General features: G+C 42.2%; 1 protein-coding gene across 1 annotated transcript in view; it reads right to left on the bottom strand.

Annotated features, from left to right (window-relative positions):
- The window catches only part of Svep1 (sushi, von Willebrand factor type A, EGF and pentraxin domain containing 1), a 177,029-nt gene that overhangs the window by 96,738 nt on the left and 55,721 nt on the right, over window positions 1-24,570 (bottom strand). The window contains 5 exon segments of the mRNA XM_028857786.2: window positions 5,528-5,646; window positions 7,685-7,879; window positions 10,881-11,060; window positions 18,027-18,206; window positions 19,164-19,322. Coding sequence (XP_028713619.1) covers window positions 5,528-5,646; window positions 7,685-7,879; window positions 10,881-11,060; window positions 18,027-18,206; window positions 19,164-19,322 — 833 coding nt within the window.

Raw genomic sequence — 24,570 nt, 5'->3', positions numbered from 1 at the left:
CATAGCACCTCCTACCAAATTCTCTTTGTCATTAAATGCTGGTCTGGGGGGGTGGCGACGCAATAGCACTGGGAGACAATCTCTTGATGACAGTCTACAAGTAGTTCAAAACGAAAGACACAAAAAAAATAAAATAAATAAATAAATAAATAAAAATAAAAAATGTGGTCTGGAATAAGAGAGCTCTGGGACATGTGGAAGTCCTACAAGCTCACTGCACACACACACACACACACACACACACACACACACACACGCACACACACACGCACACGCACACACACACACACACACACATGTGCACATGCACACACGTACGCACTTTTCTTCAGGAAAGAATTTTAAACATACCAAGCAAAAGATGAACCTTAAACCCCTCACAAATAAGAAAAGTCCTGGTCCCCTGCTATTAAAGGACTAGCTGCAAACCCCACAACCTCATGACCGTGGACTTATTCAAAAAAGGGCTCATAGCTGTGGCTATGAAACAAACACAAAAAGTTGCAATTTGGGGAAGGGAATATACATAATGTGAAAAAACTAATAATTAACCAATAATGAATTAGAATAAGATTTGCACATTATATACCAACAAAACCTAAAATGGCTAAAAAGATGAGCTAATACATTTGATTATTTTGCTTGCAAAAGACTCAACCAGTAATTTGATACTTTTTCCCTATTGGGAATTAAATAATTATGGGTTTCTAAGTATTTTAAGAATGTTATTTGACAGATTGTATATTTCCCCTGTCTATGATCACAGCTAAAGTCCCAGAGCAGAGGACTACAGAGTCCAGATAATGCCACGTTCTACAAGAGAGCCCCTGCGGACAGACGGATTGGCAGGAGGCTGCTACTCAAGTTGCCAAACAGGTCCCAGCACTCCCAGCAGCTCACAGGAGCAGAGCGATTCTGTGGAAACAGGAGTGCTCACTGGGGTAGAGTTCTGAAAACTTCTGTTTTTGTCCATAGGGAAAGTGTCTGCCTCAAATGAAGTGGCTGCTTCAGGCAATATAGCACAGAACACCCGAGTAGTGCAGACTGAGCTGTATGGAATTCTGATATGGGATGTCTTTCTATATGCTGTGAATATGTGTTGCTCCCATTGGTTAATAAATAAAGCTGCTTTGGCCTATGGCAAGGCAGGATAGAGGCAGGCAGGAAATCCAAGCAGTGATACAGGAGAAGGACAGAGTCTGAGAGATACTAGCCAGGCACACAAGGAGCAACATGCCAGCAGACTGGTAACTTCTCAGATGTGTGGCAATACATAGATTAATAGAAATGGATTAATTTAAGATGCAAGAGCTAGCTAGTAATAAGCCTGAGCTATCAGCCAAGCATTTATAAGTAATATTAAGCCCCCAAGTCAATTACTTGGGAAGTAGCTGCTGAGTATTTGGGAGTTGCTGGCAAGACAGAAACTTCCACCTACATGATTCTGCACTCCACTGATAGATGGAAGCTTGCTGGGCAGTAAAAACCCATGTATTTTCTCTAATGCAGTGTGTGTTTGGTGAGACTGACCGCCATCTCTTGGAGTTTAGGGACATACATGAATGTAGACAGGTGCCTGCTCTTCCTCTGGTGAATGTTGCAGGCAGGAGGCTTGGCTTAGCATGTGAGTGGTGAGGGAGGAAGGATGTGGTGGTGGTTAAAAGGAGAAATGTTCCCATAAGCTCAGAGATTTAAACGCTTGATTCCCAGCTTCTGTTTGGGGAGGTGGTGTAGACTTTTTGGAGGAAGTACATCACTGGGGGGGGGGGTTTGAGGGTCCATAGCCTTACCCTCCTTCCAAGTCACTCTCTGCTTCCTGTTTGTGGTTGAGGATGTGACCAATCAGCTTCTGCCATACCTGCAGCATATTGCCATGCCTCCCCACCATAATGGACTCTTAGCCCTCTGGAATTATAAGCCCCAGATAAGCTATTTCCCCCATAAATTGCTTTTAAATTATGGTGCTTTATCAGCAATAGAAAAGTAACTGATAAGATGCTAATCATGAGTTAGCCTTGGCTCCTATTTTGGCAAGGTGAAGTCATGGAAGGCTAAGGTGAAGAGAACACTGATTGAGCTGTTCTGGGCAGCTGACTGGGCAGAAGTCATTCTGCGAGAGCACAGTGCCATGTTCAGGAACTGTACGGGTAGAACGAGGGCACCCCTGCAAGTCTCCTGCAGAAGCTGTGTATAGGAGGGATAAAAGAGGCAGTAAGTGCATGCTAATGTCTCTGAGTAGCTCAGACATTGAGATGACCGCAGCATTAGTCCAAGGGGAGAGCGAACCTGTCTTCACAATCGCCCCTGCTCAACTGTTGTCTGTTGCCCAACACAGTCCTGCAGACTCAGCAGCTTCAGACAGCACACACTTATCACCACAGTCTCAAGGGTCAAGATGCTAACGGCTCATACGAGGCTGAAATCAAGGTATCAGCAGAGCTGAATCTGGTTCTTTGCTTTTCTAGCATAGAGGCTTCCAGAATGGACTTCCAGAATGGAGGCTTCCTCCAGCTTCTAAAGCCAGTGAAGCTGACAGAGTGCTTCTCACTCCACGTCTTCTAGATCTGCTTCCATCAGAACATCTCTCTCAGAACTGGAGCTGGTGCTTCTTTCTTAAGGGATGTGGTAATCAAGCAGGGCTCACTTAGACAATAAAAGGGAGTCTTCCTACCTCCAAATCTATTGTCTAACAATGACTGTAGGATCTTTTTGCCGTATAATGAAGCATCTCTGGTGCTGGAGGACAAAGGCATTGTTGGGGTGGACATGATTCTGCTGATTGTACCAACTCTGGCTCTAGGGAAGCCCAAGCAGGGGTAAGAGGTAGAGAATAAATAAAAAGGCATCCACAGAGCTGACTCTCCAGTCCCTTGGGTCAGCTCTGGGCAATAGCAGGATAAAGCTTTGAAGTGCATATAAAATTTAAATTCTTGTTTAGATAGTGAGATTCTTCTTTTTAATCCTTGAAAGTGGATTTTAATTATAGAAAGAAGTTGTTTTTATATGCCAAATAACCAAACCCGTGACTGGGGAAAAACAGTTATTTTCTATTGGTGTCTGTCCCAGTTGAGTTTGTTCGAGATGAGTCATACAATTATAGTTTGGGTCACATTGTATCTGCAATTTAGCATCATTTTCCCCACCAATAAACCTCCCTTTTAAAACTGTCCTAACCAAAGAGAAAGGCAACAGTCTAGAAAGGGTCCTCACAGAAACCTCGTTTGTTCCATTTTTTACCTGCCTCGAGATCATACTGTGTTTTGCATTGTTACTGTAAGTTCTTCTGGAACTCTGCCTTGCCTCTCTCTCTCTCCACTGTTCTATATTGTTGCAGAAAAGCCACCTCCCTGCCCCTGTGTCTGTTCCCCAAATCCTACTGCTTCTGAAGGTATTAACGTAACTGTGCAGGTTAATCTTGCTACAATGATCACCAGTCTCAAACCAGCCCTGTCCACTGGCCAGTAATCCTATTGTATTTCTCTGGTTGGCACTCTCCTCCTCTCTCTCAGACTTCCAGCATCTCTCTGTCTGTGCTTTGAGTCTGAACATTTTCTGACCACGAGCCACACACAATAGCTTTTCCTTGTGTATTCAATTTCTCCTTCCACAAAGGGGTCACGTTCTATTTCTATTTCCCTTTTTTAAGGCACATTTGAGTTCTTCTCCATGTGGTAGGCCCAAAACAGTCCCCAGAAGACATCCACGTCCCCTCTGGAACTTGTAAAGTTACTTTAAATGGCAAAAGGCATTTAGGGATGAGACTGAATTAAGAATCATCAAATTAGAAGATTACCCTGACTCATCCAGGCTAAATGTAATCACGTCATTTTGGTGTCATCACATACAGTCTGTATGATGACAACATTGAGACTAAATGTCCACTGTGCCATCTTACTGCCGACAAGCCTCCTTTAGAGGCAGGAGGCTTTTCTGCAATGTCTGAATTTCTGAACATGAGGATTGACCTAACAAGCTACAGATTCTTCGGCAGTATATTTGATCTTCAGGGCCTATGGGGAGCACAGGATCCTATGAACCAGGACAGGAATTGCTTTTGGGCAACATCCTGCTTCCCCAGATCCACTCTCTCCTACATACAGAACTTTCCTAAAAGGACCACACATCCCTGGATACGTGCTATCACAGGAAATTCTTCATAGTCTTCCAGCTAGCCTTTTTTTTTTTTTTTTCTTCGAGACAGGGTTTCTCTGTGTAGCTTTGCGCCTTTCCTGGAACTCGCTTTGTAGACCAGGCTGGCCTCGAACTCACAGAGATCCACCTGCCTCTGCCTCCCGAGTGCTGGGATTAAAGGCATGTGCCACCACCGCCCGGCTCCAGCTAGCTTTTGTTGAATTATCTGACAGGGTGACAATGACTGGGTTGGGAGTCGAGGGGTGGGCACTGGAAGTGATTTATACTCAACTGCATGAGTTGGTTACAAGCGTGCGAGACATCACTGAGAAAAACGGAAGTCACATTGAAGAATACATTCTTGACTCTCTTGGCAATGGGGAATGAAAGACAGTGATGTATTGGTACAGCCTTTGAGACTCTGCCTAAGAGCAGGCAGGGGAAAGGAAGATACGCTTCCTGCTTCCTGTTGATGCTGGCTGTGCTGACTTTTCTCAGAGACCATTGGATATACGATTTCTGCATCTGTGTACACATAGGTGCTACACTTACTGCACTACCTCATCAGATTCTAAAGTGCACCCCTTTCCGCTTGATATTGGTGAAGATGGCCCATATTTGTATGTTTAATGGAAAGGTGTCCCGTCGTGCCTGAGGACACCTCCTTACGTTTAGTCCTACGTCAGAATTTTAAAAGCTACTTTGAATGTAAATATATTCAACACAATTATCTGAACAACTATTATTGTTTTGCTTCCCACCCCCAATGTGTCCTGCCTGGAAGAGCTTCCACATATTTACATGCAGCTGTGAAAGCAAAACGCTGTTGACCGTATCTGCACACATCTGGACACAGTGTAGCTGTAACAGGAAACTGCATTCCTAATTCCTCAATGAAGCTCTTCCTAGCAGCTGATGGTTGATCATCTGTAGCCAGCGAGAGCACGCAGAAGGGTAAAATACCGAGGAAGGCTGGATTTAGGAACACTAAGAAATGCGGACAGCCCGTCCTTCAGCTTGGCCAATCTGCCATCCCTTGGGGTCCATCATTTAAAAAATACTTTCATGACTAGGAATCAAGGCTGATTCCACATTTCTTTTCTTAGATTTTTTTCAGAACTACCCAAGGAGTGAAGAATTATCAATGATGGGTCTTAGTGGAAAGAACAATACGACAAACTCATGAAATGAAAAGTTTCTGTCCAATTTTTATCTGATGTTTCTATTTAAAAACTCAATGCTGGTTGCTCTCTCAGATGAAGCACTAATATTTAGGGTGAAATAGAGAAACAGTACCGTATGTCATTAGAGTATAGTAAAATTTCCACATTGCACGCATGTGTAGTTTTATTTAGAATTCGTTCAGAAGGGATGGGAATGTTTATGCCAACCTTACCTTTTCACCAGAGTTGTCTTTAGCTGTTGGGATTTGCCAGGTGATGTTAGCAGAGTCTTGCTGCTCCCCAGTCTTAGCCTCGATGTCATTTGGACAGCTGATTTGTGGAGCCTCCACGTCTGACTCGCCCCCCCAAAAGAAAACACAACTCAATTGAACACCCTGTCATGTACTTCTAAATTATTTTTAAAAGGTGGTAAAAATCTGGTTATATGAATACATTATAATTTTTTTTAACAATTTATCAATTTTTATCAAGTTTTTAATTGATTACGACCACACAACTACTTTACTTTGCATAGTTTATCTTGTGTGGCTTAGGAACCCCTTCCTGGACTGGCCCAGCCATGTGGCCTGCCTTCACATTCCACTGTTGGGAACTCACGCTCCACATGGGATTGCTGTTAGCCCACAGAACTCTGCAGTCGGCCCTGTGCTTGGGCCTTTGCCCGGGTTCTTTTCTTGGCCTGCCTTAATGCCCTCTTCCCCCATACCTCAAGAGCAGCTGCAGATCTCTTCGTCCTCCTCAAAAGCTGCCCCTGGCTCTCCCGAGGCACTTGGCACGCTCACTCCCAGAGTCCTCAGAGCCTCTCCTCCTCCCAACCAGAAAACCAGGCATGCCATTGTGAAACAGGAGTTTCTCCCCCTTTTATTTGGAGGAAGAAAGTACTTCTCACCCTGCTGTTTTATTTAGTGCCTGGCATACAGTAGGGACTTGATCAATATTTTTTCTTTTTAATGAAACAGAGAAATAAATGGGAGAAAATGAAAGCTGACTGGGACAGAAACTACACTTTGAAAATGGGGCTATCAATTAGAATTAATTAGCAGTCCTGGAATGTACTATCAAACAAACAGCAAATTAAAGCTAATGATTCTTTTTACAGAGGAAAGCTTTACACACTACAAATGCTGCATGCTGAGTTAAGTCTGCTGACATTATACAGTCAAACTGTAGTGGCTTGAAGTCAAATTCTTGTTAGGGGTTAGAATACATCTTTTATTTCTAAACCATGTTAAAAGAGAGCTGCTAATTTCCCAGATAGATACATATGAATTGCCTACACTGCGTCTCATTTTATTGCTTCTCTGGAATTCTATTCCATTTATATTTCCCCTATGAAGTGCACAGCTGCACACTGGTAATCTGAAAACAAAAGGTATTGCAGTTTTCATTCACAGTTAAGCAATAGCTTGGCCGGATGTGAAATTTGTTTATATTTACTTCTTCCCATCTCCTGAGGCATGGTTGCTTTTCTTTCTGTAACGTGAATCAGAGACTCAATGTTCTTTGGTACAGTTTCTCTTTCTCTGGAAATTTAAGTTTTCCTCATTCTGCAACTTAGACATTTCCCACAGAGGAAGTTTGTTAGCCCAAGGCTCAAGCGCTGTTTGAGGCTAAAGACCCAGACATTTCAGGGAGACTTTTCTATAGTAGGAAGAATGGAAAGAAAATTCGCCCTTTTCCCTCAGCTTCTGCCTCTCTTCATGACACAGGCATAGCATTCCTTGATCTCATTCACATCTCCCAACTTCAGTCTCTTTGGGTTGACCAGTTGGGATGTTCAGGTTTCTTATTACTTGTTTATTCCAAAGGAATTCTCGGTTTGATACTTCAAATTAGTGATATTTCAATAATATCCACTCCAGTCCTTATTTTTATACTTTCTCCTTATCTTCTGGAAGACACACACACACACACATTTATATTTCGGAGGACTCTATCTCCACACTATTTTTACTTCTTAGGATTCTTTCTTATTTTTTATTTCCACCGCAGGTTGCCCTTGCTGTGGGGCAAATGATAATGTAACAAGATGCAATCTTCAAAGTGCGTGTGGCTCTTATTCCTTGAAGCCAGTTCAGGCTCGTCTCCTGTATATGCAGTAGACACAGATTTCCATCTCCCCATGGAAACTCTCAGCTGATCTCAGCTCTAACATCATCTTCATTTTCCTATTTCCTCTGTCATTCTCTCCCAACTGGATTTTTATAAATTCACTTTTTGAACCAGAAACCTTCCTAGTTCTTACATGGTTTTTAACCTGCCGTTTTCTCATGGACTTGCAGCCTAACCCCTAGAGGGGCATCACTACCCAACACTAACATGCCATACCCAGGGATTTGGCTTTTCTCCTGCCCCATGCAGGCACCCACCTTTGCACACAGCTGTCTGAACTTTGGCACTCCACTTCCCAGATGTGGCACATCTCACTTCTCTGACCCCAGATAAAACGTATCCCTGGCGGCAGCTTAGCTGGCAGATCATCCCAGGCTTGGCTGGCTGCTTGCCACAGCTAGGTGGAGATATGAGGACACCTTTGGGCTTCTGGAAGGTGGCACAATGGCGTTCTGTTTCAGAGAAATGACAGCAGGTTATTTGCATGCCTACAAAACAGAAAGGACAGAGCCCCTTTACCTCACCCTCAAATGTAACTGTGCTACCTTAGACTGACAAGCCCCACCCCCAAATGATGGTGTGTGATACTGCATGTACAATGTATTATAAAAAGTGTAGAGCTATCTCTTTGGTCATCTCTTATTTAATTTGTTTGTGTTTTGTTTTCTTTTTGAGACAGGGCCTTATGTAGTCCAGGCTGGCCTCAAATTTGCCATGCAGCCAAGAATGACCTTGAACTTCTCATCTCCCTTTTTTCACCTCTTAAGCACTGGGATAGAAGGCACGAACTGCAACACATGGTCTCATGTGGGATCAAACCTCAGGTTTCCTACAGGGTAGGCAAGCATTCTACCAGCTGAGCTGTGTCCCCAGACCATCTTTTGTTATTTTGCCATTGTATCAAAACCTGGAAAGTCTCTGGCATTTTGCTGATTGTGACTTTAATCATCTGCCTCAGGAAACGTCATTCATTGTTGATAATATTATTTATGTATTTGAAGTATAAATTGGACTCCATCTTTCATGGATTCAGTGAAGTATTCAGCAACTGATTTTATTTTATCAGCTTTTGGGTTCTGTCTTTTTTTAAAACTTTCTTTTTTACTTATTCTTTGTGTCTTTTACATCATGCCTCCCCATCCCACCCACCCCCTCCAAAAAAAAAAAGCAAAATAAAATTGAAGAGAAAAAAGGGGAAAAAATGGAAGAAAGGGAAAAACCTCATCATGGAAGCTGTGGTGTGACAAAGCAAGTCACTGAGTAAACCCCTTTATCCCTACATTTTTACATGCAGGTGTTTATCACAAAGCGTCCGGTTCAAGGCCCCGGTCTCTGCTACACCATCCACCATCGACACTGGGCCCTCACCAGGATCCTTCCTGGACATTCTGTTGCTGCCCTGTGTCATGGAGATCCTGCAGCCCTGGATCCATAGTATAACCCCACCTCCGCCCCCATGCTCCAGCAGATCACAGATTGGGTGGATGTTGGGGTGGGCCAACTCATAGCCCTGGTTCTGAACCCGGGTAGTTGCAGGTTGGTCAGCCCGCCAGCTCTCCCCTGTCCTCACCACCAGGGTGAGCTCTCCAGCATTGCCCTGGCTAGTTCACCCCTTGTAGTGATGAGCAAGGGGCAGGGCCAGTTCTCTGGCTTTCATGTCCTCAGGGTTGTTTCTCCCACACCTACACCTTTAGAGCCAGCTCTACTGTGTTGCCTAGGTGAGGTGTAGGAGCTACTTCCCTGAGTGCTGCTTCTGATGAGGGGCAGGGACAGCTCTCCCACTCTTATGACCTCAGGGCCAGCTCTTCCACCTGCTTTGGACATTGATGGGGGTGGGCATTTCTTCCCTGCCCATCCCACCACATGACAGATGAGTGATGGGGGCAGCTCTTCCATGCTCATAACATTGGGGCTGGCTCACCCACACTTCTGCCATCAGTGGGTTCCGTCTTTAAGTGAGTATATTTTAGAAAAATCTTTACCCCTGTGGACAACTGTGTTACAACTGGGGCTTTGGCCCTTCATACTTCTTTGACCCTTCATCCTATCTTTAGCACAGACAAAAAAATAGCAGGCAGATGAATTAGACTGTAGACGGAAGTGGTAAATGCAGGCTAGGACTTCATGTGTGAATGAATACATGAGCGTGTATTAATTTATTGTAGCAGAGATTCTAAGGGGCCACTGGTTACAGCTTCTGTCCTCTTTTCCTGTTGCTCTTTTTTTCAAGCTTATCTTAGACTGTCCAATCTTCTAGAAAAACCTTGGAACCACTCTCTAATTTAAAAAGGAAGAACAAAAGAAAAATTCCATTTAGGCTATGAAATGAGGCTGCGTTTTATGTATGCATATATATTTGGAGAAAACATTTTGATAAAATTGTGTCTATTCATAAGATGCCCCTTTTGCTTTTCAGAAGCATCTTCTAGTTTGTTTAAAACAAGTTTCACTCATTTCTTTAAATTTTTTCTTACGTATTTCATGTAGCTATTTTGGAATTTTTATTTGTTTTGTCTTTTGAAACAGTGACTCAAATATCCTAGGCAGTTCTTGGATTTGCTATATAATCAAGGTTGACCTTGAACTTCTAATTCTCCTGCCTCTGCTTCCCAAGTTTTTAGGATTATAGGTGTGTGCTACAATGTTCATCTTTACAAGGTGCAGGGAGATGCATGCTAGGTAAGCACTCTGACTGAACTACACCCCCAGCACACTTCAGCCAGTCTTTCGAATGTGATTTTCACCATCTGTCCCAGTTCTCACAGGACGAATACAAGCTGCTTACTTGCTGTTCTTATGACTCAGATGAACTCTCAGTATTTTGGGTAGATTAATTTTACTTTTTAGTAATCCACCAATCACAATGAGACTGAATATCAGTATCTCTAGTCTTGTGATTCATTATTAAGGCTGATACTGAATAATAATGAATGATCACTTATCCTTCTTTTTCCCCCAGTTTCCATAAAACTGTCTATTTTGTTTCTCCTTGGTAGTTGCAGGTTTATGGTGGACATTATTTTATATGTATGGGCATTGTGTCCGCATGCTTGTGTGTGCACCATGTGCATGCCTGGTGCCCGCAGAGGCCAGAAGAGGGCTCAAGTCCCCTGGAGCTGGAATTACAGACTGTCATAAGCTTCCATGTGGTGCTGGGAATTGAACTAGGATCACCGGAGAGCAGTCAGTGCTCTTAGCCACTAAGCCGTCTCTTCAGCCCCCAGATATCAGTGTCTTATGGTTCTGATGACAATGTGTTTGAAATGACAGAGGTGAAAAAGACTGGGAGAATTAGAGTGATTTCACAATGTACTTGGCAATGCATCTACAGCTCCACATGTATTCATATGTACATGTTTATTCCTATGCATCAGGAGCATGTGTTCAATTCCAGGTCCTTACAGAATCCTAAACAAATGGTCTGCTCAGACCTCACACTTTCCGGCCACTTACCCACACACCGGGGTTCTGTACCATCCCACTGGGTGTTCCCTTGGCAGGTGAGCTTAGCACTTCCTTCTAATCTGTATCCTTCATTACAGGTGACTAAGCACACGGTGTTGTAGGACATTTCCGCAGTGGAGCAGCTGATGTGGCCATGTTTGGGTTGGCGGAGATGAGGGCACGTTCTCACTATAGAAAATGTCAACAATCATGTTTTACTAAATACAGACAGAAGTGAAAATTGTTACTTTAATAATGGTTTTGTGTTATAAACAAGACAATTACCTGTTCTTAAAGTGTCAAGAGATAAATAGCACACACTCATTTCTTTTGAAATGTGGGATCCTTACAAACCTACATTTTAATTGCACCACTACAATACACAGTCTGTAGCCCATGGGTGGGAATTTAGACTGTGTGGAGTCTACCTCTGAATAGACGATGACAGCTATGTAACAAAATAGCTTGTTCCCAGCTGCTGCGGCAGAGCCTGTGAATTGCCCACTGACTTAATTTGGGTTTTATTGCCACGAAGAGACACCATGACCATGGCAACTTTTATAAAGGAAAACATTTCACTGGGGCTAGTTTACGGGTTTAGAGGTTCAGTCCATTATCATGGTAAGAAGCATGGTGGAATGCAGAGGTAGCTGAGAGTTCTACGTCTGGATTGGCAGGCAGCAGGAAGAGAGTGACATTGGGCCTGACTCGAGCATTTGAAACCTCAAGGCCCACCCCCAGTGACGCACTTCTTCCAACAAGGCCACACCTACTCCAACAAGAACACTCCTCCTAATGGTGCCAGTCCCTATAAGGCCATGAGGGCCGTTTTCATTCAAACCACCACACCCACCCAGTAGCCATTCTTCCCAGCATAACACAGCATCATAATGTGCCCAATCATAGTTCCCCAACTTCACTGCTGTTATGAGAGCCGATGAGATACAGCTGAATTTGAGTGGGACTTTCCAACCAATGGAGCACTTTTCTGTCTTTCCTTTTTCCTCTTCTTCTCTTCCCAGATAGAGGCGTGTGAGAGACTATGCCAGCAAACTGTTGCATATTTACCAGCACTATAGGAAAAGTACCGTGCTTTAAGATGACAGTGTAGAAACACTAAAGAAACGCTAGTCTCTGGTGACAGTGGAGTTCCTCCACTAGCTTTGGGATGTCCATACTGTCTTCCTATTAGACAAGAGGAAAACCTTAAACTCCAAGGTATTGGTAATTAAGCTTGGATACCAGGAGCTATACACATGTCAAATTCTTTCTAAGCAGCATCCGTTTGTCCCCTTTACCAGTTCTCTAGGGAAAGATACTGAATAACAAACAAACAAAAAGGCCCTACATAAGGAAGAGCTAAGTCCCGTTGGACTGCAGACAATACTGACAGCGCTGAAGGCCAGAAGAGTGCATAGCGATCCCTAAAGAATCCGCAGCACAGTGTTTGGAGATCAAGAATATTGTGAGGACTCCAAGTGTACTTTCGTGCACGAGCAAGGTTTTTATAGCAAGAATGTGTATCTGTTTATTTTGAAAACTTTAAAAGAATAGGAAGGAAAGCTCATGCAAAATACTCAAGCGAGCGTTCTACTGAAGTGACTTTATTCTGTGGGAACTCATTCAAATTACATCAGTTGGCAGAGCATAAATATTAAGTGAATTAAATATAAATTTCAGATTTATTACTCCATAGAGGAAATTCAAGAATTAAATGAGAGGATAAATATGAAACCATGTCCTCTGCTATCTCTGGGACAATTTGGGCTGAAGTCAACTATTAATAAAATACTTATCAAAATATTCTGCCTGCCACATAGGACTGTTATTGAATGTGTCCATCACACACAGTGTCATGTCGACTGCTGGGTTGTCTTAAAAGGTAAGTGAGATAAATTCCTATGATTTAGATATATAAAATGGAAAATAATATCAGACAATTACTTTTAGCTTCAGCTAAAAAAAAATCTCAAAAAACAAATCAGAGCTTTCCAGAGCTAAGATGAAGTGGGTCTGTAACATCTCTCAAGGGTACTCATAGCACATTAGAGTTGGTGTTGCAGATGCAAACTGTATTGCTTCTCAAATGTTGGCTTTAATAAACATTCATTGCTCCACAGGGAAAAAAAAGCAAACACAGCCATTTCTTAAACATTTTATGCACTTCATTCAAGAGTGAGTATTGACCACCATTCTTCATTGGTACACATTTAATTACAGATTAAACTTATAGTTATTTTGTTTCTCAACTTATATTTGTCTCAAAGAATTCCAAATATGGTTGATGAAGAAAACAGCAACTTACCCTAATTTGACCATGTCACATTGTATACATGTATTAAATTATTCTACTCCATAATGTATACAATTGTTATTGATAGATTATACAACAGCTAATAATTTAGAAAAAAATGAGTAAAACTGAAAAATATAGGCAGGAACCCAGTCCTGCAAAAGAGAACAATCTATATATAGATGATGACAGACCTACAAATGGGCTGTGGATTTCATCTTAAACATGAATTGGATTTTTTTCAGATATATATTTCTTGTCAGTCTCCAAATTGTGATTCTGTCTATTACTGGAAATAGAGCAAATCTGATGTTCAATGAAGCCACCATGCTGTTGAAACCATTTCTCAGGAGAAACACTAGTATCCCAGGAGTTCATTTACTGTGCTGCTGGGTTTTAGTTAATTGTTATTGAGGCATCACTCAAGACTCCCTTAGTGGTTTAGAATGAAGCACATAATTCAAAGAAAATTAGAAATGGCTGTAAGTGCTTTATGAAGGGGAATAAGTGCTCCACTAAGAGAAACAAGACTGAAGCCTGTCAATCATCATTCAACATGACATAATATTGACAGTGTAGCATAAAACATGTAAAATACAAGGAACCTAGGATCTAATTTCCACTAGTCATTCTTTCCTGACTCAATCTTAGATTTTTACTAAAACTATGTTATAATTAAAAGTATTCTCTGTCATTTAAGCTATACCTGTAAACTACTTCACCGTACTAACCCCCAGGAACGGAAGCCAGCCTTGCCCAATGGAAGCATCTCAGAGTCCCATATACACCATTGTTTATGAGCCACTACTAAAGCCACACTCGTGCCCATGAAGCTGTTTACTGCTGCTGGTTCTAAGGTGCAGTCCAGTTTTACAGACACAAAAATAAGAAAAAATACGTTTTAGAGTTGATGACAAAGTATATGTTTTGTTGTACTGGATATCAAGTAAATCCAGAAGGCATTGATAATATGGGAAAGAAAGGACCTGGTCTTTATTCAGGACAACTCTACTTAAAGGTGAGCTAGGTAGTGGCTTTGGTGGTGAAGCTGTGGGATTTTAGGACAATTCCATTGTTGTGGAATGTTGTTTTGCTGGGCAAAGACTCAGAATATTTACTTTAACTATGTAAAGGTATGTTATGTTTGCTTCTGCTGCCTTTGTTAATGATGTAAGGATGTATCACAATTGTTTGTGCTGCATTTATTTAATTATGTAAAGATATGTTGTATTTGTTTTTATCTTGCTTGCCCAAGGCATCTGATTGGTCTAATAAACCTGGACAGCCAATAGCTATGGAGGAGAGGGATGTGTGGGACTGCCAGGCAGAGAGATAAGTAGAAGGAGGAACCTAGGCTTGAGAGAGAAAAAGGAGGTGAAAACGAGGGAGAAAAAGAGGGCGCTTTCCCTTGTTCTAGATAGACAGGCAGCCACCAGGCAGCCAGACATGGAAGAAGCAGGAAAAGTAGGACATACAGAGAGAAAAGGTTAAAAGCTCCAAGGCAAAATGTAGATGAAGAGAAACATGTGAAGTTATAAGAGCTAGCAAGAAATGAGCATAAGATAAGCATTCATAACTAATATTAAGTCTCCATGTCATGAATTGGGAGGTGATTGGTGGCCCCCCCAAAAAAGCCTCATACAATCCATAGTCTTGTCAAGTCTTCCCTCTTGTAATTAATGTTATTATGCCTATATTAGAATAGCAACTGAAGCACATAAAGGAGATCCATTCAGGTCTCTGCTTATATGCTTATCGTACAATGTATGTTTATCAATATGCATCTCTGTCAAATTGAAATTTCATTTGCCAGAGTTATAACTCAGGACACTGGGGAGGAAAAAAATTCTATATTAAGTCTATATTAACAGTGCTGTACTAACAGTCAAGCAGCTAATCAACAATGTGGATGGCTGTGGTAGCCTGTATTGTAACAGGTTGGTCAACAAAGAAATAAGTTGGCCAGAATCCCCATGGTGGTCTCAAGTCAGGCTTGCTCAAAAGAGAAGCCTGCACTTGCTTTGGGAGGCAGAAGTGTGGCAGGGGTCACTGTAGTCAGGTTCAGTGATTGACAAATGCGGGGAGAACCAGTGCCTTCCTATGTGTCCCTACTTGCCTCCACATCCTCACTGATAACCCTGGTGACCAATGGTGGCCCACGTTCACTTCCAGCTGTGGAGCCACAGGGGCACAGCTGCACAGAGGACAAGGCTCTAGACTCCCCAGAATGTGTCTGAGTGTGGTGGTTTCCACTTTGAAAGCTCTATAGGCCTAGATTGACTCATGAGGGACTCTCTGACTCCTGGGCTTTCTGTTTTCAGTTTCCTTTCAAAATTGTGTAGGGTTTGACCTCCAAAACAAGTTCCTAACCCAACAGCACACATGCTTCCCTGAGTGGCCCTGTCACAGCATCAGGGCTGGATGGAAGACTGCAGCAAACAGTCCAGGCCCAGGCCTCTCCGACTGAAGAGCTTGACAGGAGGGCTTATGCGGATGAAGATCAAAGGCATAACACAAGGCTTGCAAACGGACAGCTTTCAGGGAGGTGCTATGGATGTTTACAGCTGTTTCAGTGTAGGACAGAAAGTTTGGGTGTAGATTATGGAAGGCAGGGAGGCAAAGTCAAGACCTTTCTCTGAAGGACAGTGGACTGTCCACTCCACTTTTCTCCTTTGAAAAGTCAGGCGTGGAAAAGTTAAAATGTCTGCCTTCTTCACTGTCCACTATTTGGAGGAATGAGTAGACACTGCACACAGAACAGGTGGCCTCATTTGGTGATTTCAAGGAAAATGTTTCGGATGTGGTCAGAACAATTATGTTAGTAAGGATGTGTGGGTTTTACTGCTTGACAGAAAGCGTCCATCCTTTGCCTTTACACCTCAACAGTGGCTTGAGACTGGAAGTCAATAGTCTAAGTCTTTTCTCTCAGAATCTTAGAAATAAATTCTTTAGACATTTTGAATGCCCAGTAAACAGCCTCAGGCTAGTCGGAGACTCTTGGAGGTAATGCTATTTGTAACTAGAAAGCCGATGCTGTTCTGTGTTTTTCTGGGGTGTTCAGAAATGTCACTAAGATTATTTCCAGACATCAATCTGTTTTTAATATTTTCTTCTGGCATTCACTAACTGATGGTAAACTAGATTTAAAGGCTTTGGTTGTGCATATTTATTTTCAAGATTTCACCATGGGGTTATATTCTTTGACCTTCTGTTACCATTACTCCACATCTCCAGCCGCTCTCTGAATTCCTAACAAGAGAGGGACACGTCTAGTGTCTGCTCTCCTGTCAATTCATGTTCTTCAGAATTCTGTTATCTTCGAAATCATCCTCTACTTTCAAGGGGCTTTCCCAGGTTACATTTTCCAGCTAATTCATTTGGCTTTGAAGTATGTGTTTATGGTGCAGATAGCTGTGATTCCCCCTCCTTGCTCTAAGGATTCTCATTGCTCTTAGAGTTCCCCTCAATTCTTTGGGATCCTAGTCTTCCTTGATTGCTGCCATTGCCTTGGAGGCTCCACTGTTCAACTTTGCACGCTTCCTTGTCGGCCATTTTTGTTCATCACGCTGGCCATAGTTTGTCCTTGACTTCTGGCAGGCTACATGATAAAGACTGGATTGGCTTCATTTCCTATTTGCTACTGGGTTCAATTTTAGTGGCTAATAAACACAGACAATGGATGTCTGTGGAATGTTCAAATGCTCTTGGAATGCAAGTCAGTGAGCATTCCCTATGGGCATAGAAGCACTGAGATCCCTGGAGGCAGCACCCTTTACCCAGTGATCTGGGTGAAATGATGAAGTCTTGAAGTTAAGTCCTCAGCACAGGGTGCTGACAATGGATACAGTAAGGCTGCCAGTTTCAGTAACAAACAAATCAACACACCAAGATGTCCAAGTAAGTCTGAACTCCAGAAAATCCAATTACTACTTTTTTTACATATACCTATGTCCCAACTCTAGTACTCTAGACAGAGTAGCTTTGGGGGCCAGGTAGTTGGAGGGAGGTCCTCAAGTCCTTGATTTGCTCTTCTCTTTCCTTGGAAAACCTCCTCCTGCCTGCCTTGTGAAGCCTCCGGAGGTCAGGGCTATGCAGTCGTAAGAACTAGGAACTCAGGTAATGGAGACAGCCAAATGGGGGGATCTCACACACTGCTCTGTCTTGGTATGGAAGCCATGACCCCGACTGCTGTTCCCATTCTCTTTCTCACCAGCTTGACTTGGATCCTTGGAATCTCACCATAATAAATTCTCCACTTTCTAGAGCTGGAGACATTTGAGTTGAGATGCTCCCATTAAAGGATTATGGCATGACTCAAGCCCTGTCTTGTGGTAGGAATTTAGCCCTCACTCTGATGATCCCCAAAGTTGTCACTGGTCCTGATGTTCTTGTTACCTCACCTTGACTATTGAAGTTGGAGTGACCTGCCTGTTTACCTCTAGACCAGCAGTTCTCAACCTGCAGGTCACGACCCCTTTGGAGTCACAAATCAGATATCCTGCATATCAGATATTTACATTTATATTACAATTTATAACAGTAGCAAAATTATAGTTATGAAGTAGCAATGAAAATAATTTTATGTTTTGGGGGGTTATCACAACATGAGGAACTGTATTAAGGAGTCATGGCATTAGGAGGTTGAGAACCACTACTCTAGAGAGACCTTTTCTTTGTTTGTTTATCAGAGGAATATGAGTGGCATAGTTTGCAATGATGAGGTCAGTCAAACTTAGCAGTTCTCAACCTTCCTCCAATTTTCACTTTCTTAGGCATATGAGCAAATAACTGACTGGCCCATTAGAGACTCTAAAGTCGGGCAAGACAACCAAGAAACGACATGACCTGGCCAGACTGCATACCTCTGCAGAAGCTCTCTGTCCCAGACCACAAACCATTGGGCTGACACAAATGAATGCTGCTTCCCACAAGGTCAAAACCAGGGCGACATCGGACCCCACAGGCTGCATTGAAGTGGTTTCTGCAAGTGTTTTGTATAAAAAACCCATTTTCAGGAGGCTTCAGGGCAGGGCAGTGGACAACTAACAGAGAGAAAAGCAAAGAGCACAGTCAGATTTTGTCCATGGAACTGTGTTGTTTCAGTTTATTTAACAAAGCATGCCGTGTGTCTACTGGTCTGTCTGTCTGTCTCCATATATACATCTGTATTTACAGATCTTAATTCCCCACAGTGCTCCCATTTGACCCATCTGATTTCTAAGTGTGTTTGGAAGAAGAACCCCTACATATGACTCCGCGTGGGTATTTATTATCAATTAAAATGTAACATAGGCGGAACACTTCAAACTTCAAAGGGCTTTATTTTGATACTGGTATAGATAAATGTAAGCTTTCCTAGGCTCCCCCCGCCCCGCCCCCGCTTTGGTGCTGCACCCCAGGACCTCATGTGTGCTAAGTATATGCTGTACCACCAAGCTATGTCCCTAGTTCTTGACTTTCATAGATCATTAGAAATTTTCTCTGTTAATTAAGGTAGAATAAAATAATAAAGAAATAAAAAGCCAAGTGTGGTAGCACACATCTTTAATCCCAGTACTCGGGAAAATGACACAGCTTTTATCATGTGTTATATACTATGTTAATATTTTCTACTTTTGACATGATGGAAAAACATTTATGAAACAGACTTATTTTAAAAAATGAATTTGAGCACTACCAGGGCCAAGACAAGCTTATTTGCTGTTCAAATTCATTGCTGAAGTTGTAGCATTCTTCATTTCTAAGTACTAATCCATGCTTTCTGCAATCACATTTCTCCTAGGATCTCGGATCCTTTCTCCAGAGCAGGATGCCTATGTGAGTGCTGATAAATGCTATGTAACACAAGCAAACGACCCGCCCCCACCCCCACTGCAGTGTGACCAAAGACAGGGATGTTGGAGACTATCCTAAATGAGTCTGGTGCATCCACCGCTCTCTGCATCACAGAGCTCAAGGTCAGCTTTTTATTTCCTGTTTGTTGGCAGTGGGTGGCTTACCCTGACAGGTCTGACCAAATGTGCGGTACCCCTCTCTGCACACACAGTCTTCAGGGGATGTGCTTCCGGGTGGAGAGGTGTGGTTTTCATCGGGACATGGGATGCACGTGCTGATTCCTCCTGGAGAAGCTTCAGGCTTATATGTCCCCGATGGGCAAGCTGTGGGCAGACAAGCAGCCAGAGATATTCATTTATGTGTAATGTCCATAGAAACTTAGAAAAATGTTGAAAATAATGGGGTAGAGATTATCATTCTTCGTAGAAATAATTATTATATAATTCAAGCAAAAAAGAAACTTTTAAAAAAGATTTATTGTATTTTTGTTTTATGTGTGTGTATTGCCTGTAGTTTTATATGTGCACCATGAGCATGCAGTATCCACAGAGGCCAGAAGAGGGCATCAGATCCTCTGGATCCAGAGTTATAGATAGCTGTCCGTTGCTGTGTGGGATGCTGGGAGTCAAACTCAGGTCCTTTGGAAGAACAGCTAATGCTCTTAACCACTGAACCATCTCTTCAGCTCCAAAAGCAGCTACAAAACCCCCTAAAGGCTGACATATTTTGTTTGTTATGTGCAGGTATGAAAGCCTTTCTGGCCTACAACTAGTTTCTGTTATTAAAATATGACATTACGCCATGCCTGAGTTGAGTTTTGAAAAAACTCAATATAGCAGTGTATGTTAAGGGACTCCAAGGAATCAATGACACTCAATAGATTACGCAAATCATAGCACACAGGAAATCTGCATTTCATCTCCCCTGTTCTGTGCGGCCACTCCACCTCCACCCCAAGGTCCCCAAGCCCCCTCAGTGCGGATGTGCAAAAGCACCCCATCATTTCTGTCAGAATCACTTGACAAGGGGTGAGGAGAAAGTGAAGGGCTACAGGAAAACCGCAACTGATGGGAAAAGGTCTTTTGAAGAAAAAGTAGTGAAAGATCCCGCTTCTTCAGGCTCCCAGGGAGAGAAGATGAAAAGCAGAATCTAATTGACCTTGCTTCAGTCACCCCTCTGTACTGACAGTGTGTGACTTTGAATTTGTAGCTTCAGCCCTTTGGGGCTGCCCATCTGTGAAACAGCTCGAGAATAAGACATTCAATAACAAAGGGGACTTGGCGGCACTCAGCTGAGCAATTAAATGAAGCACAGCCACGAGGTGGGTTTGATTATTGAGAAAAACCACAACCAAGGAGCGTGTATTTCCAAGCCCAAAGCATGAAGTAATCACATCAAAAGTAAGAATCATAATACAATGCAGCTATTAGGAAAACAGCCATGGCTCTAAAATTCATCTCATTAAAAAAAGACCATCAAACTCCTGTGGTACTGCTAGAAAATTCTAGCCCTGAATCCATTTAAAACTTTAAAAATGAGGGAGACATTGAAAAATACTAATACTGCTCTTGGCCTATGAAAAACAGTTGGGCATAAGGGAAGGGACTATTACTTCACAGCATTTTGTTCGTAAGTAGTGAAATGCTGTTGAATTACACATTATACCAGACATATCTTCACTCCAACGCTGAGGATCAGCAACCTCAGGTTAGTGCAAGACAACAAGGTCTCCTTTGCAGGGAAGTCAGCATTGACAGGAGAGCGAGATGGAGATAAAGTCAGTCATACACAAGAGCAGTAAATTACAACTGCAGAATGAACCTTGCCACTGGGGATAACTGACATGCAACAGAAATGCAGGACAGCAGAGCTGAGCAGGCACAGCCGTAGCCATTGTTACGATATCAAGGCTGAGCCTGGAAGGTGCACAGCAGTATCCAACTGAAATTAATAACAGTCACACCCACAGGAAGGAAACATACCACAAGTTTATGAGAAAAATCAAGAAGACAGTGATGAGAATCAAGCAGGTACATCAATTCTCCAGTGCAAAAACAAATGCCAGCATGGATTAAGGTAGATAGCTGTGTACAAGGAAGATAGTTATGTAAAAGGATATTATGAATCCAAATAGTCATAACACCGGGCAAGAACAAAGGAAGTCACTGGGCATGTGCATGGGTGATATGCGTGACTTTAGAAAAAAAAGATGTATTTCATTGGCTAGGAAGGAAATTAAAATCAGGAACACAAAATTGTGGAAAATAGTGTTAACTAAACTGTTTGAGAATGAGAAATTACTTTTGGAACATGTAGTAACATTCTAGTATCACACTAAAATAATTGTGAAAATTGAAACAAATATCAAGTAAAACTCCCTTGTCTCAAGAAAATACATAAGAGAGAAAATAATTCTGCATAATATAAAGAAGAAAGATTTAAGAGATGAGAGAAATGGGTAGATAAGAGGAAGAAAGCAATCCATTCCATATAAACCAATGATAAAATGGAAAGAAAAGGCAGGATCCAATTTGTTCATAAAAAGACTTGTGTAACTATGAATGGGGAAAGAATGTATGACTTCCAAGCCAGCAGAGAGAAAAATACAAAGAAATCTGAACCAAATGGGAACCAAAAAAGAGAGAAGAAATAATAAGGAAGACTGAAATACCAAAGTCCACAAATGAAGGAGAGGCAAAGCCAAACAGATCGGTTATCACAAACAGGCAGTTAATTTAACCCTGTGGATAAGACAGAAACCTGAAATATGTCAGACTTACAGTTTGAAAATAGCATGCTGTTAAAACATATGTAAAAAAGCTTTAGAACGTCCTGGTGAAGGAAACAAATTACCATGTCAAGGAGAAATAAAACTATGTGAAGAACAGTCTGGTGCTGTGACATACACCTTCAATCCTGGCCCTGAGGAGGCTGAGATAGAAAGATTGCGAGTTTGCGGCTACCCTGGGCTACATAGCAAGTCCCTGTAGAGATGGGGAGAAGGGAGGAGATAGAAGAATCGGGGTGGAACTCGTAAAAACACAAGACAGAGATGAGTGTGCCAATAAAGTGATGAAGAAGTAAGCTTTTCCTGAGGAAGAAATGTGTGTGGCCGACAGTCACAGGGCAAATGGTTTATTGCTGAAGAATGAAGTGAAAATGAATGGCTACCTTTTAACTTGGCAACATCTCAAATGATGTTAGCACCTCCTGTGGACAGGTGTGTGAAGAAAGGGCTTTCTCCTGAGGGACAAACAACTTGTAATGTTTCTATAGGGTAAACTGAGGGAATTCACTATAAGTCTCACAGGGTGTGTTCTTTTTAATGAGTTCATTTCTAAAGGTGTTCCAACTAAATATAACCAAGAATGTACACTAGGCACTATTGATTATTGTACAGCATTGATGACGATGCAAATGTACACAGAGAAAGGCTTTGTTAAGTTCTCAAGACACATCCAACCAATTAGACAGTAGCCATGGACTTATAGTTCCCAAGTCGGGGAGATGGGGCCTTAGTAAAGAGCTTCCTGTGTGAGGCTGAGGACCAGAGTTCACACTGTTAATCATCTGTGTACAAAATATCCAGACACGGAAGTACACATCTGTAATCCCTGTGCTGGGGTGTGTGGAGACAGGCAGGTCACTGGAGTCTGCTGGTCAGCCAGGCTAGCTGAATCAGGGAGCTCCAAGTTCAAAGAAAAATAAAAGTTGAGAGCAGACAGTGAAAGGGCACCAGACACCAACCTCTGGCCTCCATTGGCACTACATATACACTTCACGTATACACGAGTATCTACACAAATATTCTCTCCCTCCCTCCCTCCCCCCTCCCTCCCTCCTCTCTCTCCTCTCTCCTTCAAATAAAGGAGTCAAATATTAATTAATGTTTTTTAAGTATCTTAAAATTTATTTTATTTTTATATGTAGGTGTTTTGCTTATGCACGAATGCACACTGTGTGTATGCCTGGTGCTCCTGGAGTCTAGAAGAGGGCATTGGATACCCCAGAACTGGAGTGACAGATAGCTGTGAGCTGACATTTAGATTCTGGGAATCAAACCCAGATCCTCTGGAAGAGCAGCCAGTACTTTTCGTGAGGGAGCCATTTCTCCATCCACCACTCAGTAAATTTTGAATCAGCTCCCCAGCTCATCATTTCCCAACCATGCGTGTTGTGGGGTGTTCTTCTCATCTCATGAGTGTGTTGTAATCAACAGATACTTCAGCACTTGGTAAATTTGCCCCTCCCATTTCTTTCTCTTTCTTGTTCTCCACTTAGCTTGTCTTTGCATGTTTCCCTTTCTCTAAGTGAACTTCCTGCATCCTCTAAGACTCTCACTTATTCTTCAAAGTCTCCCCAGCTCTTTTGACAATTCTGCCCCTTCTCTTCTGAGTCCCACAACACATCACCATCCCCTGCACTCTGCTTCCAGCATGTGTAACAACTTAGTTGTCTCTTTCTTCAAGTGGGCAGCACACTTTGGTAAGTTCACAGACTTCTCCAATTCACTGGATCCCACAGCTGTCTATCCCACTGACTCCATCAGCAGTCATCCAATCAGAGGAGGGCAAGAGAAAACAGCATCTGCCAGAGGGTGGGCCTAGGTGGAGACCACACTAAAATATGAAGGGCAACAATGGGCTGAAATGAAAAGATGTTAGACTTAGAAGCAAGATAATCGACTCACAATCTCGCCATTCACAAGCTATGGGGTGCTGGAATATGATTTTTCTTTTTCTATTTCTGTAACGTTAGGAAGTTACAGCTAATGATGTCTAAGGTCTTTCCAAAAGTAATATGTGAAGATTCCATAAATAGAATAGGAAAAAGCAATCTGAAGAAGTCTTCACAAAGGGCAGTCAGATTCTGAATGCAGATTTGATATTTGACATAAAAAATAATATAACTAGAGAAGAAACTAACCCTACATTAGTATTTGCCAAGCCTCCTTGAATACAATGGTTTACAATATTGGAGAATAGTACTTGGGATAAAAATATCTAAAAGCACATTTGGAAACACATTGTGAAATTCACAGTGATGATGGGAAACAGACTTCAGGAGAACTATTTAGAGGCATTACACAATCCTAGGGGGAGAGGTGTAATCAGCTTCCTGGACTTTCAAGGGAGAAACACATCCTCATCCCAAACTAAGCAAAGTTGAAAAGATGAAATAAATCTGCAGTTTGAGCAAATTTTTCAAGGCTTGCTAGAGGTATATGGTTTTGTTTTGTTTTCTGTTTAAAACGCAATGCTCCTGGAAGTAAACAAAATATTTTTCTTAACTTCTCTCTTTGTTGTTAAAATAAACACTTTCTCTTTTCAGAAATATGTTGGTGGTTAGTAGCTACTATTACTGGAAGTGTGAGTCTTGTTCTCATGTACAAACATCAGATCTTTCTTCAGCTGACAGTGAATTCCTTTGGCTGAAGTAGATTCATATGTCAACTATTTGTCAACTATTTTGGAATCTGTAGAAAGAGAGGCCTCTGTGCTCTCTAATATCAGGCCCATCAAATATCGACATACTCTACCCAGGATGTATTATGTGTCTATGTAACACACA

Source organism: Peromyscus leucopus, chromosome 2, assembly GCF_004664715.2.
Source record: "Peromyscus leucopus breed LL Stock chromosome 2, UCI_PerLeu_2.1, whole genome shotgun sequence".
Taxonomy (NCBI): Eukaryota; Metazoa; Chordata; class Mammalia; order Rodentia; family Cricetidae; genus Peromyscus; species Peromyscus leucopus.
The sequence above is the reverse complement of the archived record's forward strand: the minus strand, read 5'-3'. Positions and strand labels throughout refer to the sequence as shown.